General features: G+C 42.3%; 1 protein-coding gene and 1 long non-coding RNA gene across 3 annotated transcripts in view; one reads left to right on the top strand and one right to left on the bottom strand.

The window, feature by feature from the left end:
• kalrna (kalirin RhoGEF kinase a) overlaps nucleotides 1-19,912 on the bottom strand; it is a 242,497-nt gene that overhangs the window by 98,656 nt on the left and 123,929 nt on the right. For both annotated transcript variants that reach the window (XM_061842645.1, XM_061842646.1), the window contains exons 25-35: nucleotides 18,375-18,490; nucleotides 18,029-18,151; nucleotides 17,053-17,235; nucleotides 16,838-16,959; nucleotides 16,142-16,208; nucleotides 15,490-15,599; nucleotides 10,529-10,598; nucleotides 10,364-10,453; nucleotides 8,710-8,802; nucleotides 8,507-8,618; nucleotides 3,781-3,971 (exon numbers count right to left, since the gene is read on the bottom strand). In XM_061842645.1, coding sequence (XP_061698629.1) covers nucleotides 3,781-3,971; nucleotides 8,507-8,618; nucleotides 8,710-8,802; nucleotides 10,364-10,453; nucleotides 10,529-10,598; nucleotides 15,490-15,599; nucleotides 16,142-16,208; nucleotides 16,838-16,959; nucleotides 17,053-17,235; nucleotides 18,029-18,151; nucleotides 18,375-18,490 — 1,277 coding nt within the window. The remainder of the gene's footprint in view (nucleotides 1-3,780; nucleotides 3,972-8,506; nucleotides 8,619-8,709; nucleotides 8,803-10,363; nucleotides 10,454-10,528; nucleotides 10,599-15,489; nucleotides 15,600-16,141; nucleotides 16,209-16,837; nucleotides 16,960-17,052; nucleotides 17,236-18,028; nucleotides 18,152-18,374; nucleotides 18,491-19,912) is intronic.
• LOC133512721 (uncharacterized) lies at nucleotides 2,988-4,571 on the top strand. Its single transcript, XR_009798272.1, has 3 exons — nucleotides 2,988-3,418; nucleotides 3,844-3,975; nucleotides 4,071-4,571. It is a non-coding gene; the product is annotated as an uncharacterized LOC133512721 (long non-coding RNA).

Genomic DNA, 19,912 nt, shown 5'->3' with positions numbered 1-19,912 from the left:
CTACCTCGTTTTAAATGTAAGTACAATACCGATACAGATATATATGTCAGCTACTCCGTATCCATGTGATGTTTAGGAGGTGGCGGAATTTGCACACTCTATAAAGTTAGTGTACCGTTAATGCTGAGGTCTTCCTCAAATTCAACTACAGCAGTGTGTGCTCTCAAATCTTTGGTGCATTATTTAAAATATGGGCTAAATGGATGTAAATAACGCGAAGAATGGGCTATAGACAATAGACATTACTCTGATCTGACAAAATATTCAAAATTGAAAATATGAATGAAATATTTTTTTTATTTTATCTTACTTCCTCGTGCCTGTCCAACTATCCACTTGTGCCTTTCACCAGACAAAGAGAGCTGTAACTCCAAACGTAAAAGACGAGCTTATGAAAAACGAGAAAGATTAAGAGTAAGTTTAATAATCCATCACGTTAGTTTTTTTGTAATGTAGTCCTCAAATCTGTGAATAGGAGGGTCAGATAAATTTTATAAATCTGAATTTGAATTAATTTCAATGCCTCATAAACCAGGACAGCAGTATCTCCATATGTATGAAGAAATGTAATTTCCATGTTTCAGGTTATGTGGAGCGCTTGTTAGAAAAGCTCCGGACGGGAAGCGGACCTCATGACTTCCTCTGCTGACGCCCAATCACCACCACTTCTCAGCAGCCAGTACACAAAACCAAGCAAAGACTTCGCTATTCGGTATCATTTTTCAAGATTTTCAAATCAAAGCTGTTGAAATGATATCTTGTGAAAACAAAAAAAAAAGTATGAATTTGAAGAAGTTGATTTAAAAACTGTGTCCGGTTTGTTAAAGTGAAACTAAATTCTATCCTGATGGAACTTCAGCAGCAGAAGTTTTATCTTACAAACTTTTTATGCATCTTGATTAACCAGTCATATTGCATGATGCAAAAAGTTAATCCATTAGTCTGGTCTGTTCAATAGTCATTTTATCAGCTTGTGTGAACCTCTGTAAATATGGTGAGGTGGCATACTCTGGATTTGAACTCTCCAGCTCCTAATGACATTTTATGGAATAAAACAATATCACATTTAGTATGTGCATATACAAATGTTTATTGAATGATGTTTTCACCTTCAGTGATTAGTAAAAATATAACTTGGTTTAGAAACTTTTTCAGTGCTGTGATACAGATATCACAAATTATTTAACCATTTCGCTTACTCTAATTAATCAATTTGAAAGGCAAATTTTGCACCAGAACAACAAAAGATATTTTAGAGTCGAAGCTGTGACATACTGCCAGCAATGTCCATCAATACCCACACTTTGGATATCATGCAAAGAAAAGGGCAATTTTCATCAGCTGGGCATCAATCCTGTGAACGCAGCATCATCTTCAAGTCATGGCGGTGGAAATGCTGCTCAGATTCTCTGCACAGCACATGCTGGTATAACAACCCTGTTGCTCTTGCCAAGAGGACCTCAAGACCACTTTACCAACTGTCTGTACGCCATGTAGCGATTTCTTTGACGTCCTTCTCCTGTGAAGGCGTTTCTGCCATAATGGTATTGAAAGACATGCCAGGCTGTCTCCAATACAAATGGGTTTAGGCAGACTGGGTGAAAGCCTTCATGGTTAACAATGCAAGCCAAGGCGGTTCCATCCAACTTGTGGGCGGTTTCTGTAACTTAACAGCACTGGCATTCTCTCTGGGAAGGCATTGGCTGGCAATTTCCACATTTAGACCTGGGTAAAAAATACAATCAGTTAAAATAATGTCATTTTGTTTGTTTTAAGAACAAAGTTGTATTTCATTACTATTTTTTGTTCGCCAAGATAAGGCTGAAGTAATGCCGCTGTGGCGTAAAGCCCCATCATTTATTCATTCATTATCTTCTGACTAAAGAACGAAAATGTGACCTACTTGAATGTATGCAAAGCTACTTTAACAAAACTTAAGAAATGGAGAATGGTAAATTTATAACTTGGCCCTTTTGGCCTTCTAATACAGATACAAATACAAATTACATATTTCTATGTATATGCTATGAGCTACAACTACTGATCATTTGGTTTAAATAACGATAATCACTATAATCACTGGGTAAATGTAAGTGTACTGTACTGTCCAACTCAGAGTGTACTATAGAAGTGATCTTTAAATGCAGAGCGATACCGAAGGTTTCGATTTTTGTTTTACGCCGACTCAGTCGCTAGTACAACAACAAGAAACAACTCACTGTTGTGTCCAAGCAGCATCAAACTTTTAAACGTGTTTGAATTAGATTGTTTCGTTAACATGGTGTACGTAGATTTCTTGAGGCACATACCTGTATATGTTTTGTGTGCAAAGTTCCATGTCAACTTAGTCAGGTCTCGCCGAATCCTGTACTTGTGTTGCGTTCGTCAACTCCGGTTCGAACATAGGTATATGGTTGGATTACGCCTGTTTTTCGAACATTGGAAGCATAAGAAAATTCCTCCTCTTCAGTTCCTATCTCTTCCACAGAGCATTCCATAAAAACTTCTTCATCACTGATGTCTATCTCCTCGAGCTCTCACTCGCAGCGTGTATGATAGTCTTTGTAGGAAGTCATTGTCTTTACTGGGTTGTCTACGTGTGACGTCACACAGAAGTAGGTTCAACACAGCCTCGGTTTGAAACAGACATCAGAGTCATTCGGGTTCCAAAGAAATTGTGCACTTTGGCGCTAATTTATTTAATTTCTGTTGTATTGAGAATTTTAAAAATATTTTTTTATGAAATTTTAGCTACATTTGTATGATAGACAAATAAAATAAATTTCCTCTGAATTAATACTTTAAAGTATATCTGGAAAATATTTTACTATGAATATGAAATTTGTTTGCAAGGAACAGTGGCTGAGAAAAAGAATCATCATTTTTATATAACTTCATATGACATAATGGAAACATGTTGAAGTAGAACAACAGGCGTGTTTTTACATATATTTGTTTTTTAAACTTTTCATAAACGTTGTACCTTGAGGCAGCACTGTTGACGACTGATTAGATCCTCTGCTTCACAGTTTTGAGGTCAAATCCGAGAACAGATCCCCGCCCCGCCTGTGTGGAGTTTGCATGTTCACCCCACGACTACGTAGGTTACCCAGTGCACTCCGGTTTCCTCCCACAGCCCAAAACATGCACAGTAGGTTAATTGAATACTCTAAATTGCTCGTATGTGTGAATGTGAGTGTGAATGGTTGTCATTTTATATGAGCCCTGCAACTGACTGGCAACCCCACCTCCTCCCGAAGATATCTGCGAGAGGCCCCACCACACCTGCGGCCCATATGAGGATAAGTGGCTCAGAAAATGGATGGATTGATGTCTGTACCTTGATGAATGTAACAGCAGCATAATTTTAACTGAAGATCAGCATACATGGGGGGCTGTTTTAAGTAAAAAAAAAAAGGTATGTTTGATTTTTTTTGGTTAACAAATGAGCAGAACTTGATTTAGTAACTATGTTTCAATACAATACATTAAAAGGTGCAAAGCGCCAGGAAGTGGCTCAACTCAGACAATTTGCTGAATCGATATTGAGAATTGCATGCAATACTGTACATTGATGAATTGATTTTTTTTCCTGCGGGAGTAACCTAATGCTAATGGTGATTGAAAGGTTGCATTGAGGTACTGTACCTTTGCTAAGCATTTTTTGAAATTTTAACAATCTATCTTTCAAGTACTGTCGGTTCGTCTTGCGCAGATAGGAAAGGAATGTTTCTAAGCAAAAATGAGAATCCGAAGAGGGTCAAGTTAGGCTGAACTCACCAGTAGTCTGTGTTTGTACTGGTACTTGGTCCTGCCTGCTGAGTCTTTAAACTCCTTGCTAAGGACCAGAGAGAACTCAAACAGGAAGAGATGTCTGTCACGTCCCTTTCGGATCAGTGAGCGTGGATCCCAAACCTGGAAACTGTCTTGCAGGATCAGCTCACCTTGCACCTCCAAGTTTTCCTCAAAACCTGGGTGAGATGAACATGAAGTACATATAATCCTGATCCTTATCAGAAATGAGAAAACTGACAAAGTTTAAAGACTTTTCTTTTTTTTTTTTTGTGCAGTTGGTCCAAGGTCTGAAGATGCATTTCCTCTCATGACCTCTCTCCTGCAGAGCTCTCGGTGTTAGCTGGGATTGCCTCTGGCACTCTCACAACCGTTGTGAGGACAAGCGGCTTGGAAAATGGATGCATGCATATGATAAATCGGGTGTAGTAAATGCTGGGAGAGCATCCCTGCATGCGCACAGCATGCTTAGTGGCACTAAGGATGTAAATAGCGTTTTAAGTGCATGTTTTGTGTCAATTATTTCTTCAGTATTTGTTTTATTTGTTTAACTATTTGCTAGTTATGCTATTCTGTTTGCTGTGGTGTGATAATTTTAGTTTTGCTATGACACTGTGATGTGGCTGTGGAGTTTTTGACCAACTTATTCATTAGAACACTAGCGGGAGAGAAGATGCAAGAAGAATGGAAGAAAAGTGTGCTAGTCCCCATTTTTAACAACAAAGGCGAAGTTCAGTACTGTGGGAACTATAGAGGAATAAAGTTGATGAGCCACACAATGAAGCTATGGGAAAGAGTAGTGGAACCTAGACTCCGGACGGAAGTAAGTATATGCGACCAACAGTATGGTTTCATGCCTAGAAAGAGTACCACAGATGCATTATTTGCCTTGAGGATGCTCGTGGAAAAGTACAGAGAAGGTCAGAAGGAGCTACATTGTGTCTTTGTGGATCTAGAGAAAGCCTGTGACAGAGTACCAAGAGAGGAACTGTGGTGCTGCATGCACAAGTCTGGTGTGGCAGAGAAATATGTTAGAGTAGTTCAGGACATGTATGAGGGCAGCAGAACAGCGGTGAGATGTGCCGTAGGTGTGACAGAAGAATTTAAGGTGGAGGTGAACTGCATCAGGGATCCGCTCTGAGCTCCTTCCTGTTTGCTGTAGTAATGGATAGGCTGACAGATGAGGTTAGACTGGAATCCCCCTGGACCATGAACATCAGATGACACCAGATGATATTGTGATCTGCAGTGAAATCAGGGAGCAGGAGGAGGAACATTTACAAAGATGGAAGCACGCACTGGAAAGGAGAGGAATGAAGATTAGCCGTAAAAATCAAACAGAATATATCTGCATGAATGTGGGTGGATGACTTCAAATACGTGAGGTCAGCAATACAGAGCAATGGAGAGTGTGGTAAAGAAGTGAAGAAACGTGTCCAAGCGGGGTGGAACAGTTGACGGAAGGTGTTTGGTGTTCTATGTGACAGAATAGTCTCCGCTAGGATGAAGGGCAAAATTAATAATACAGTGGTGAGGCCGGCCATAATGTACAGATTAGAGACAGTGGCATTGAAGAAACAACAGTAACCGGAACTGGAGGGAACAGAAATGAAAATGCTGAGATTCTCGCTTGGAGTAAACAGGTTGGATAGGATTAGAAATGAGCTCATTAGAGGGACCGCCAAAGATGGATGTTTTGGAGACAAGGTTAGAGAGAGCAGGCTTAGATGGTTTAAACGTGTTCAGAGGCGAAAGGGTGAGATTATTGGGGGAAGGGTGGTGAGGATAGAGCTACCAGGCAAAAGAGTGAGAGGAAGACCAAATAAAAGGTTGATGGATGTTGTGAGGGACGACATGAGGACAGCGGGTGAAAAATATATATGAGATAGGCTTAGATAGAAAAAGATGACATGCCGTGGCGACCCCTAACAGGACAAGCCGAAAGAAAAAGAAGATATGACACTGTGAGTTTGAATATGTCGACTAATGACTTGTCTACACTGTCAGTCAGTGTTTGGGGGGGAATGTAAGTGTCTTCTGCTAATATAAGTAAAATTGCAATTGTTCCTCACTGCCTCAAGAAGGCACATCATACAGTAGCTTTCCTGCATACTGAAACAAAACACTAGCATGTGTATGTGTACTTCATTAGAGTAATTACACATTTACAGATTTTGGACCTTGGTGTGAACATAAGGCACGCATTATAAGAGACCCTGTCTTTTGAGGCGAAAATGTAGGACTTTTAAGTGCACCTTATGGTATTGGAAATATGGTACATTATGGGGAAAAAACACATTTGAGAGCAAAATCTGTGAGTATGTGGGACCACAAATTGTGAACCGCGAATGGGCAAGGGCATACTGTATACATCTATGTAGATATAACAAGCTTATTTTGAGCTCCATACCTAAGGTAGCGTTAAATTAGGTACTTCAAAGTCGTCAGCGCATTCCATGCGTGTGGACGGCGAAAAAAACAAAACTACAATGATACCAGAACATTGTACTGCATACAACCGAACGTTAGAAAATTAGGACAAAGGAACTTGGTGTCTGTTTCACAAATATATATTCTTTCTTTTCTGCTGCCATATAGAGCTCGTGCACCTACATCATAAAATCATGTGACATCGCCAAATTGCCGGTCAAACAAGCATTGTTGCAAGTTAAGTTGAGATGAAACAAAAATATGTATTATAGCATTACATTCAGAGTTTTGCTCGATACCATTAAACATTTAGAAGATGATAATAAACTAAGGTACGTGAAAAAAATTAGAGACACTTGGCGTAGAGGACCCATATTGAATGCCGAAGTCGATGTTTTGCCGATAAGAAATTTGACTGTTAATTTGCTTCCGCTTGTCTTGGACAACTGGATCTACACATGTACAGTGAAGTATATAAGTATTTGAACACCCTGCTATTTTGCAAGTTCTCCCACTTAGAAATCATGGAGGGGTCTGAAATTTTCATCATAGGTCCATGTCCTCCGTAAGAGATATAATCTAAAAAGAAAAATCCAGAAATCACAATGTATGATTTTTTAACGATTTATTTGTGTGACACAGGTGCAAATAAGTATTTGAACACCTGAGAAAACCAATGGTAATATTTGGTACAGTCACCTTTGTTTGCAATTACAGAGGGCATACATTTCCTGTAGTTGTTTACCAGGTTTGCACACACTGCAGGGGGGATTTTGGACCACTCCTCCACACAGATCTTCTCTCGATCAGACAGGTTTCTGGGCTGTCGCTGAGAAACACAGTTTCAGCTCCCTCCAAAGATTTTCTATGGGGTTTAGGTCAGGAGACTGGCGAGGCTACACCAGAACCTTGATATGCTTCTTACGGAGCCACTCCTTGGTTTTCCTGGCTGTGTGCTTTGGGTCATTGTCATGTTGAAAGTCCCAGCCACGACCCATCTTTGATGCTCTGACTGAGGGAAAGAGTTTGTTCCCCAAAATCTCACAATACATAGCTCCGGTCATCCTCTCCTTAATACAGTGCAGTCGTCCTCTCCCATGTGCAGAAAAACACCACCAAAGCATGATGCCACCACTTCCATGCTTCATAGTAGGGATGGTTTTCTTGGGATGGAAGTCATCATTGGTCTTCCTCCAAACAAGGTTAGTGGAACTATGACCAAAAAGTTCAATTTTGGTCTCATCTGACCACAAAACTTTCTCCCATGACACCTTTGTATCATCCAAATGGCCATTGGGAAACTTAAGACGGGCCTTGACATGTGCTGTTTTAAGCAGGGGAACATTCCGTGCCATGCGTGATTTGAAACCATAAAATTTTAGTGTATTACCAACAGTCACCTTGGAAATCCATCGATCTTTTCTGGTCTTTTCAGCTGGTATTCTATAGAATGATCTCTTTGAAGAACTGTCTCATTTGTTTTGACAACCAACAGCACAAGTCTTGGGCATTGTGAATATTCTGCTGCGGTTCAATGTCTCCCACAATGTCGAGCAGCTCTTTTTGACCGGCAATATGGCGCCGTGAAAATGGGGACGTCACGTGCACGAGCTCTATACGTGTTTGGATAATTTTTCCTCTGCAGTTGTCTTTTGTGATTGCAGTGATTTTAGCTTTCAGCATTTTTCTCTCCTGTTGTTTGTCTTTGCAACATTTTTAAAGTGCAGCATTTTTCTTGTGCTGTTGTTTTATGTTTTATGTTTTCCTGCATTTGCAGTACATAGCCATTCACAGTGTATTTGCCCCACAGTCAACATTAAAGACATGCTATAATTATGTAAATGTATTGTTCGATATTCTTAAACAGAGGAATCCCTCATACCATGATACCTTTATGGTCAATTTGCGTACCCAAGCAAAAGAAAAATTAGAACTGTGCCATACAGTTTTGGTATTTATGAAATTAATATATTAAGTGTCCAATACGAAAATAAATGATGTGACATTTTTTCGAGCCAAAAAAAAAAAAAAAAACTTTAAAATTCTGGATGTGCACTTTTTTTTTTTTTTTTTAAATTCAATGCTGAAATACCAGATCAGGACTCTGTATCAGCAGATACTTCAAATCACAGACTCGGACTTGAATACAACATTTTCCTTGCCTTGGGGCATTTATTGAGGTGAAATGTTTTTTCAATTGTATGATGCAACCTGGTGATAAGTCCTTTAGTGCAGAGGACATTATTATTGTAAAACCGTATAGTAGATGTTATTGGGCTAGTACCTTCCAACATGGCGAGGTGCATGGCGTCGTTGGCTCTCTTGGGGACACTGAGCATAACCTCCAGACCATCTTTAATCTCTCCTTTGCCCTCCTCACAACATGAGAGCAACTCCTATTGCACACCAGGTAACATGCTGTATTCATCATCTTCAAGGGGTAAAAGCAAGGTGATTCTTATTACTATCCTGACATTTGTGTCCCACCTTGAGGAGCAGCTGGTACTTGGTGATTCTTTGCACCGGTTTGATGAGGTAAGATGAGATGGAGTTGGCCAGGCCGCGTCGCTGCTGGATGTCCTGCTCATGCAATACATTCAGAGGATTTTATATATATATATTTATATATATATATATAATTATGACTTTGCTCATCTGCCCAAACGTTTGTTACAACAGGGACAATCTAATAATTCAGACTTCACACACAATCATGCTCACTGTCGGAAAAATATGCATTTCACAATATGTTTATTAATGTGGCTGTAGTTTGCAGTGCAACACTGCATTATACTGAGAACAGTTTTGACCCTTTCATGGAGGACCAAAACATAGTGGACCCTTGCTATCTGTGGGAGAATAGGGACCCTGTCAGTCCACCATTAGTGAAGTTCCGGATATAATTGCTACCCCCCTAAAAATATAATTTGTGAGAAGTAACAATAAAAATTACAATCCTATATTGCAGTGTGGGCTGGGGAGGACGCTCGGCCAGGTGTTCTTGCATTCCCCTCTGCTCTCTGCCCCACCGTGCCTTCCCCCCGCAGATTTTTAATGCACCACTTACATCCGCACATCCTTTGAGGGAGCTGGTTGCCTAAGACGGAGGTGATGGTTGCAGATCCCGTGACCTTTCTAACTTCACCGCTACCAGTCTCCCCAATTTTAATGCACGCCAGCCCACCACAAATGATCATGAGACATGGATAATGGTTGCCAGTCTGGCGTAGACGTTTTTTTTTAGTGGTAGTGTCAAAATCTTTCTGTGCACTGTCTTTCTTTCTATCTCGTGTTTCAATGTGGGTTTCAATGTGATCACCTGCGGCTTTTCCACAGCTGCGGTGTATGTATGTACCAAATGGTATTTCCTTTACTTTACTGTACTCGATGAGGCTTGTAACCTGGTGCGCTCTGTAGGCTGGGAATCACGGTAAGTAATCTGTATATAAATGTTTTAAAACAAAGTTCTTGCAAATGCTTGAATTTAAAAGTTAAATACAACTTTTTTTTGACCACCACTAGCTAGGCCCTGCACACCAGTAATGGCACTTGTACTACACTATGAGAATCACTGATTTAGAATCTCCAATGGATCTAACAGGAATGTTTTGGAGAGTGACAGAAAGAGAAAATCCATATAAGCAATAGGAGAACATAAAAACTTCACACAGAAGACCTGAGCTGAGAATCAAACCAAGAACCTCTCAACTGTGAGGCAGAAGTGCCCCCCTGATATAAATAATCATTTTTATTTAGTTAGTTTCTTCCATCCATTTTCTATCATGCTTGTTCTCCTTTGCGTAACGTGAGCTGCAATTGTTAAAAATGTCCTGATAGGTTGAAGTGCAATCTTCTTCTTATTTTCCTTTCGGCTTATCCCGTTAGGAGTCGCCACAGTGTGTCATCTTTTTCCATCTAATCTCGTGCATCTTCCTCTCTAACATCAACTGTCCTCATGTCCTCTCTCACAACATCCATCAACCTTCTCTTTGGTCTTCCTCTCACCCGTTTTCCTGGCAGCTCCAACCTCAGCACCCTTCTACCAATATACTCACTCTCTCACCTCTCAACATGTCCAAACCATCTGTTCATCAGTTATAGGTTGAAGTGCAATCAACAAAATAAAATGAAAAATACTTACATCGAAAAAGGTACCGGCATGCTCTAGGATGAGTTGACTGGAGTCTGGTTTGTTCTTGCAGTAATCCACATAAATGTGGAATTTATCAGCCTGCATCAAATCACGGGGGTCGTGACATTCCTCAATTATGGCATGAGACTACTTTTGACATTAATCAAGTCTTACCCAGGTGACGAAGCAGTGGCCCACATCTTCTGGCAGCTGCTCATAGTTGACAAGCTCCTTCAGAAAAATACTGCAAGTGCAGACAGAACAAACATAGTAATCATATGTTCTCAATGAACACACTGGGCCCCAATTCAGCACTCTTTTTAGAAGCTTGTTCTCCAACAAAAACAAGCGTCGCTGACTCGAGCTTGAGCGACAAATTGCCACTGAAGCCCAGAAACATTGGGAAATAATGGATTTCAAGAAAGGATTTAACAAATGAAAGAGCCGAAAGTTCACTTAGAGTTCATGTTGAACAGCTTCTGAGTTTAAACATCAAACCAGAAGAACCAAATTTGTTTTGTAATAAGTTGTCATGTACCTAATCCAATGTTTTAGATGGATTTCATCTTAATACCTCAATGCCTTTTCAAAACAAGCCTTCGAGGTGACTTACATACAAAATCTGGGCACTTTGTAGTACTTCCTCAATAAATGAACCAATCACACTGCCAAAAGGCAAAATCCCAAGAATATTTGTCTTATTTATAGTAAAAATGTATCTGCTTGCACTTAAAGTAAGACTCGTCACCTTGAGAGTAACATCTTTTGAAACATCTTTGACTTGAAATAAGTGGAAAATAATTCTCCGTGGAGTACAATTATTTTCTTACGTCTGTGGCAAATTCCTCCACTCATATGAGTGCACGAAAATTGTCTAAGAAGTTATTTTTTCGCTGATGAGTCTTATTTTAAGTTTAGTCACATTAGTTTTGAGTACAAATAGGCTAAATATTATTACTAAGATTTGGGATTTGCTGTACTTTTCCTTCCTAATAGTTTAGCATATCAAGACATTGTGGACAATTGTATGCTTCTCTCTTCATGGGAGTACTTTTTAATTTTGTCTTCATAGTACACAGGGCCAGGACCATAAATGTATGTTTGGATGACGTTGGAGTGCCTTAATAAGCCTACAAAAAACAAAGAAAAACTCAGTCCACTAGTGCTATACTTGGACCCAAAAAAGATCAATTTAAGAAAAAAAATTACGTATTATCCTATTGAAATACAAAACAATATACAGCATTACTAAAACTGTGTCGTGCCTCCAAAAAGAAAAAAACACATTTCAAAATTCATTGGCCATTTCAAAAGTGATATTTAGCTTCAAAAGATCTTGAAAAAATAAAAACAACTATATAAGATCATCATATTTTTCAAAATTTTGAATATTTTGTTGTTACCAATTATCAGTGAGAGGACAAATTGGCAAACATCACCAGAGAAATACTCAAATCTGACGTTAATGTGTTAGCACAGGGAAGTTGTCGTTTTCCCCGGAAATGTCTATTTTGCCATCCAAATTTTTTGTTTTAATGAAATTTTTTTTAAAAACTAACCTATGTTTTTTTGTTGGTTTTCCCCCTAAAACACATTGAAACCATTTTATTTAAAAACTGTACTGTATTCAACAGAATATATTGATATACTGTATGACTATTGTGGTGCGGCATGGTGTCGCAGCTGGAAAGCGTTGGCCTCAAAGTTCTGTGGTGAAGGTTCAATCCACTCCGGTTTCCTCCTGTCACGGACGAGACTCGGGGGTGGACCCAAATGCACGACTCAGGTGAGAGGTAAGCAGTGCGGAATAAGCCTTTATTCGTTCCAATGTCAGTTACCAGGGAGTCAGTCCAAGCAAGCAGCAAGATCAGTAACGGCAGGCTTACGGGGTAGGTCGGGAGACAGGCGTTGGTCGGTACACGGGAGGTAGACGTCAGGAGTACTGTAGTGCGGGAACGAGGCATGAGAGGCAACGATCTAGCAGAGTCTCTGTCGTCCCCCGGGTCCTATATGTACTGGGTCTAATCGGAGGTCATGAGGCGCAGGTGTGACCCTTCCGATTAGACGCCCAGCCCTGGCTGGAATCCAGGATCATGACAGTACCCCCCCCCCTCAACGGCCGGCTCTGGACGGCCCAGGCGCATCAGGGTGAGCCGCGTGAAAGTCCCTGATGAGAGAGCGGTCCACGACGAAGCGGGAGGAGATCCAAGCGCGCTCCTCCGGGCCATATCCCTCCCAGTCCACCAGGTAGTGGACCCCCCTCCCTCTGCGGCGGGAAGAGAGCAACCGGCGCACGGTGTACACCAACCCACCGTCGACCATGCGGGGGTGCGGGGGGGACTTGAGCGGAGGAGCCAGCGACGACGTGCGATTCGGGCGAAGTCTGCTGACGTGGAACGTAGGGTGCACCCTCATCGACCTGGGCAGTTTCAACGAGACGGCGACCGGGTTAATAACCTTGGAAACAGGGAACGGGCCAACGAACCTGGGAGCAAGTTTGCGGGATTCCGTCTGCAGCGGGAGATCTTTGGTGGAGAGCCACACTCGCTGTCCCACTCTGAGCTCTGGTGCGGCCCTCCTCTTGCGGTCTGCTGCGGCCTTGTAGGCGCTGCTCATGCGCAGCAGTGTCCTCCGAGCTGCTTCCCAGGTCCGTTTGCAGCGTCGCACCACGGCCAGGGCCGACGGAACTGTGGATTCTGTGACCAATGGAGGAAACAGGGACGGAGGATACCCATGCACGACATGGAGTGGAGCCATACCTGTTGAAGCGGAGGGTAGGGAATTGTGGGCATACTCCACCCACTTGATGTGCTGGCTCCACTTGCTCTGGTCCCTGGATACCAGACATTGAAGACCGGTCTCTAATTCCTGGTTAATCCTCTCAGTCTGGCCATTAGACTCTGGGTGATGACCCGATGTCCGACTTGCTGAAGCGCCGATGAGGTTGCAGAACTCCTTCCAGAAACGGGCGCTGAATTGCGGACGCCTGTCCGAAACGATGTCCTGGGGTAGACCGTGGTAACGGACGACCTCGTCTAATACCAACTGAGCTGTCTGCTTGGCCGACGGGATCTTCGGGAGCGGCACGAAGTGGACCATCTTGGAGAAACGGTCCACTATGGACAACACCACTGTGTTCCCTTGTGAAGGCGGCAGGCCGGTAACGAAGTCCATCGCGATGTGTGACCACGGACGAAAGGGGATGGACAGGGGTTGCAACTCACCAACGGGCCGTAGGCGGGAAGTTTTATTGGCAGCACACACCGGGCAGGCATTGACGAACTCCCTTACATCCTTGCTGAGATTAGGCCACCAGAACCTTTGTTCGACCACTGACCGTGTCTTCGCCATACCCGGGTGGCAGACCGTCTTGTTGGTATGGGCCCAGTTGATGACGTCTCCCCGCAGAGATGGGATGACGAAAAGACGGCCCGACGGACAATCCGCGGGTGGCGGTGTCTCTTCCAGGGCCTCCTTCACCCGCGACTCGATCGACCAGGTGAACCCGGACACGAAGCACCCCGCTGGCAGGATAGTAGCGGCGTCTGAATCAGTGCGCCCTCCCTCGTGGATCCGCGAGAGTGCATCCGGCTTGCCGTTTTTGGAGCCTGGGCGGTAAAACACCTTAAAGTGGAAGCGGGTGAAAAATAGAGCCCACCTGGCCTGACGGGCGTTCAACCTCTTCGCGGACTTCAGGTATTCAAGGTTCTTATGGTCCGTGAAGACAACGAACGGTACTTGCGAGCCCTCCAGCCAGTGCCGCCACTCCTCCAACGCGCTCTTGACCGCCAGCAGTTCCTTATCTCCCACATCGTAGTTCCTCTCTGCCGGGGTCAACTTTCTAGACAGGAACGCGCACGGGTGAATCCTTCCATCCCTGGGACTCCTCTGTGACAAGACTGCTCCGATTCCTGAATTCGATGCATCCACCTCCACCACAAACTGGTTATCGGGATCCGGAATAATGAGAACGGGCGCAGTAGTGAAACTTGCCTTGAGCCTGCCGAAGGCCTCCTGGCAGGTCCCGGACCAGTCGAAGGTGGTATTTGGCGAAGTGAGCGAATACAGAGGAGCGGCCACGGAACTGAAGTTCCTTATGAATTTCCTATAGAAATTGGCAAATCCCAAGAACCTCTGCACGTCCCTCCTGTTGGTGGGGGTAGGCCACCGCAGCACCGCGTCGACCTTCCCGGGATCCATCCGTATCTCTCCCTCAGCCAGGACGAAGCCCAGAAAGGACACGGATGCCTGATGGAACTCACACTTCTCCATATTCACGTATAATTGGTGCTGCTGCAGACGCCGGAGCACCTCTCGGACTTGTTGAATGTGAGAGGCTAGGTCTGCTGAAAAGATGATAATGTCATCCAGGTAAACAAAGACAGATCTGTTCAGGAACTCCCGGAGCACGTCGTTAATGAAGTTCTGAAAGACGGCCGGAGCGTTTGTCAGTCCAAGCAAGCAGCAAGATCAGTAACGGCAGGCTTACGGGGTAGGTCGGGAGACAGGCGTTGGTCGGTACATGGGAGGTAGACGTCAGGTGTACGGTAGTGCGGGAACGAGGCATGAGAGGCAACGATCTAGCAGAGTCTCTGTCGTCCCCCGGGTCCTATATCTACTGGGTCTAATCGGAGATCATGAGGCGCAGGTGTGACCCTTCCGATTAGACGGCCACGCCCAGCCCTGGCTGGAATCCAGGATCATGACACCTCCCACATATCAAAAACATGCAACATAGGCTCCAGCACACCCACGACCCTTGTGCGGATAAGTGGCTAAGATGGATGGATGGATGGATGAATGAATAACCATTGTCCCATTACCAACATTTGCGACACTCTCAGAAATCTTGTGAAGAATCCTCCCTGACAAGTGGAAATTGTTACAGCACCCAACTTGTACATTTTTTATAGTGTGTCACATACTACATGATTCTGTACAACAAAGATCCAAAATTCATAGAAATTTTGAGGGGAATTCCTCAGGGTCCCCAAGTGTTCTTTACAAGTTTGAAGACACCTTTCTTTTTCCTTCTAGAGACAACAGCACACAATATACAATATTCCATTCTTTAATGGTAATAATGAAGTACAATATGTAATTAACCCAAAAATATTTTTTTAAAAGTTCCTCACTTGTTGTGGAAGTCGTAGATCTCCTGCATGTTGCCGAAAATGATGTGCTCCTTGTTAGCAATGGCAGGTGGGGTCTCATCCCCGGCCCTCGTCATCTCGCACAAATATGTCTGGGAAAAACACATATGAACATCAGATACTACATCCTGCCCCCAAAAACGCCACCAGCACAAACACAGACCCTCCGCCAAACTATTTCTCGCTTCATGGCTAAGTGGAGGGAAAATGTAACACGATCCTGGATAAACATAAATTACAATCAGAAATAAATTATATTGGATTCTCCAATTTGCTGACAAATGTGCAATCTGGATCAGACGTGGCTAATATGCAACTGGCCTATAGGCAAATTACATTAAAACCTGATGTGACAATGTTGTTTTTAAAATGGTAAACCAGAAGCTGCACATATAAATCATGGTTTTGTCCTACATGACTGGTGTCCAGCTGACATCTTATGGCCAAATTTAGTACATTTAGTACATTAAAGCGTTGAAAATGTTTTGTTCTCTTTGATGATGTAATGTTTATGTCTAAAAAACAGGCTTTTTTTGGGGGGGGGCGTTCTTGGTGATATGACAATTTTTTACACCCAACATTTATTACAATTTAAAGTCCACAGGTGGAAATAGTAGGGGGGGGGGGTTCTCACTTCCAGACATTCCTGGAGATCTCTGACGTAGGACTTTTCTGTTTGCAGCAGCTCAGCCATGATGAACCTAATTAAAGATGTACAGAGCACACTTTCAAACCAGGAAAGAAAAAAAATACTCAGAAAAAAAGGTAAAATCTCAAGAAAGATATGTTCAAAAGACAAAGAATCCAGAACCTAAACAAAAATTATATGAAACAAGATGCTCTGTGCGTTTGCACAAGATATGTTGTTATAATCCAAAATGAAGAACTAAAGAAAGGCAATTTATTACCAGAAGTGGTCCTCCTAAGATTTGTCACAGATTGTCAAGATGTTTTGGTAGCAGTATGATTGGTACGTTTTCCAGTTACAGTAGACATCATTGACGTCAAAAAATTTAAACTGCCAAATGTTCATCCAAGCAGTGAATCTGTACGTTGTGAGTTTAATTATAACAGGAATCAGTTCTCGCTCTAGTCCATTGATTGGGCTTCCATCAATACCATGGTAACACCAGACGGAGCAAAAATGGACTACTTTATGTTCAGTTGCAAGCTCACTGATTCACTGATTGGTCTCCATTAATATAATGGCAATACAGTATCAGAACCTGGACCACTTTGTATTCATATTTCAAGTTCAGTTAAAGCGATTATGTTGCAGCAAAAATGCTGATTCATCACTCCGGTTTGTTTGGCTTGTAGTTGTACTCACTCTTTTTTCCTTGCTGACTTCCTCTTCTCCTCATTGACCTCATCATTGGGCTCCCGCAGTTTGATCTCGGGGTCATCTGACAAGCTAGCAGGAATAATATCCAACTCTAAGTCCTTGTTGTCCTGAAAATGATGAGGAAAATAAAAGTATACGTGACTAAATGTTCATCTGCACAAGGACAAAATGATGAGCGTAACCTTGGAAATATTTCTGACCTCGGAGGAGACGCCCAGGCTCCTCTCCAGGCTCTCCTGGTACTTGGCCATTCGCAAGGAGAAGTCCCGATAGCGGCGGTCTACAGTGCTCACCCAGCGCTTCAGTTCCAAAACATGGACATGGCCTTTCTCTACCAGGTTGTCGGCCAACTGGATGAGGAGCTTCACCTTCTCTTTTGTTTGCTGTTGACATAAACCACACAATAATTAGCTCAACATTTTCTTTATCAGATCTTAGTACGAGCACTCAAAATGGGCTAAAAATTGTATCTCCTTCGATTTTTTTTTTTCTATTCCTGCTGTTTCCACTTATTTTGTGTTTATTTATTTATTTATGAGTATACATATGGAGAAGAGAGCTGTCAGTTTGCAGTATGACTGAATTTAGGAGTATTAGAATTGCGCTGTCATCTATTTTTGTACACTAAACTGTGCATGTGAAAGATCCAAAACATGCCCTGTAAATGTATTGAGGTAATCTATCAACATTACCTTCAAGCTGAACAGCATGTTTATTGTTATGTTTAGGGCACAACCGGCCTGCATCACACTGAGCAGTAATATTTGATGCAAACTAAACAAGGGTAACCAAAATATTAGAAACAGCTCCCAGTTCTTATACTTCAACAACGACATGTACGTAGTGTATGCTGACAGACATCCACAACGTATAGCGTCTTCCTCTGTTTGACAATTAATATGCCTATGTGATGATGTCAATCAAAAATGGGCTTTATCTTTGAGCAGGCCGAATTTTTATTGGATTTCTTTAGCTCAGATGTGGTCTGGGATTGGGAGATAAACTGTTCAGGGTGTACCCAGCCTGTCACCCAAAGATAGCTGGGAGAGAGTCCAGCATGCCTGCGACCCTTGTGAGGATAAGCAGTAAGGAAAATAAATGAATGTGTAGAGCAGATGAGCATGTGTACTGAATGACGTGGCTCGGTAAGACAATGGCAACACACACAAGATGTACCTTGGCAGTGAGTCTGAAGTGATGATGGTCATTGAGGAGCTGTTGCGTTTCCTTGCTGCTGTCACCAGATGACATGTGTGTGGCCAGGTAAACCTCACCCGTCTCCTGGATCCATTCTAGAGCCTGCACACACACACACACACACACACACACATGCACGCACGCACACACACACAGTCAGACACAATATTTATTATATGATAGTTGCTCTGAAAAACGTTTTCCCATCATAAAATACACCAGATGTCCCTTTAGTGCTGCAATTTAATTGAAAGTTTGCATGCAGACGCATGCAAGGGCTTGCACGCACATGTACACACACACAAGCACATAGATGCACACACACCTGTTTGGCGCTGCGTTCAAAGACAAGGTACTGCTGACACTGGTCCAGTCTTCTCTTCTTCAGAGTCCAGAAGTGCAGGACTCTGTTCTCCCTCTGCAGTAACTCATTCAGGATAGCTGGGAAAAAAACAAAACAAAGGTCATTTCTTGGTTGATTTCTTGCTTTAGGTTGCAAGCCAAAATTTAAGTTACGGACAATCTTCAGATACGCCACCATATTCCTGTTAATGTCGCGGTTCTGCTGACGTCTATCCCAGTTTACTCTGGGTATGGAGGCAGGGTACACCCTGAACTGGTCACCAGCCAATTGCAGGGCATATATAAACAACCATTCACACTCAAATCCACACCTATGGGCAATTTAGAGTTACCAATGAACCTACTGCAGATGTTTTGGGGATGTTGGCGTAAGCGGAGAAACCCACACAGGCATGGAGAGAACAAGAAAATTCCACACAGGCAAGGCCAGATTTGAACCTGTGTCCTCAGAACTGTGAAGCAGATGTTGTAATCAGTTCTGCGTGGTGCTGCCAAGATACCATTGTATTAAGTGGAATTGATAAAGAATCATATCAATAAGCAGCATTGATACTGGGGCAAGAATCTCTAAACTCATTTGAATTCCCATGCCTATTCTTGGATGGGCATGGATTGGCGAAGCCTCCTGCACTCATATGCAGACAGTGACAAAGAGTTATTGTATTGCATGACAATATTGTTTATATTGTTGCTCTACTTTTGGACTTACTCACTTCTATATCCAGTTGTGATATTTGCGGTATTTTGTCCAGATTGACGTGAGTCATCTTCTTGGTTTTTGCTATCTGAGCTTTTTCAGATTTAGTTTTGATCGTTCCTTTGTTGGTGTCTTCCTTATAGTGGGGCTCCGTCCATATTTGTTTATTTTTGTAGCATTTTACGTCAACCACTTTGGATTTTTTAACTTTATTTCGATTTTTTGTATCATGCTTCCATGGTTATTAAACTCTGTTATTATCTTCAGCTTGTTTGTTCTCTTCAGGGGGAGGATTTGGTATGTATAGCCCATTAGATTAATACAATTTCAATTAATTTCAATGGGGAGAATTGAGTGGAGATACAAGTAATTTAAGTGACAATCTTGGTGACAGACTGAATTAAACTTTTAAGTCAAGGTACCATTAGGGATGGGAATTGATAAGATTTCTCTGATACCGATTCCATTTTTGATACTGTGTAACGATTCGATTCTTTATCGATTCTCACTAATTCTCAAATGTGTAGTGTGTGGGAGATAAAATATCGAGGGAACTTTAAATATATTTTTAAAAAATTCTTAAACGAATAAAATGAAATTGAAAAACACCAGCTGGATATTATATCCTAACACCTATCCTAACAGACTAACACGATCAAAACATTACACATTATGTTGAAAGAAAAACTATTAATGTGCCACTGTACGGGTTGTGTATGCAAGTTCCTGAACACACCCTTTGCATTCCAGCCAAAATTGAGTGTAAAACTAGAGGCAAAATGAAAAGAATTACATAGATTGTG

The sequence above is a fragment of the Syngnathoides biaculeatus genome, chromosome 14 (assembly GCF_019802595.1).
Source record: "Syngnathoides biaculeatus isolate LvHL_M chromosome 14, ASM1980259v1, whole genome shotgun sequence".
Classification (NCBI taxonomy): Eukaryota; Metazoa; Chordata; class Actinopteri; order Syngnathiformes; family Syngnathidae; genus Syngnathoides; species Syngnathoides biaculeatus.
Note: the sequence above shows the minus strand (reverse complement) of the source record. Positions and strands in the feature narration are given on the sequence as shown.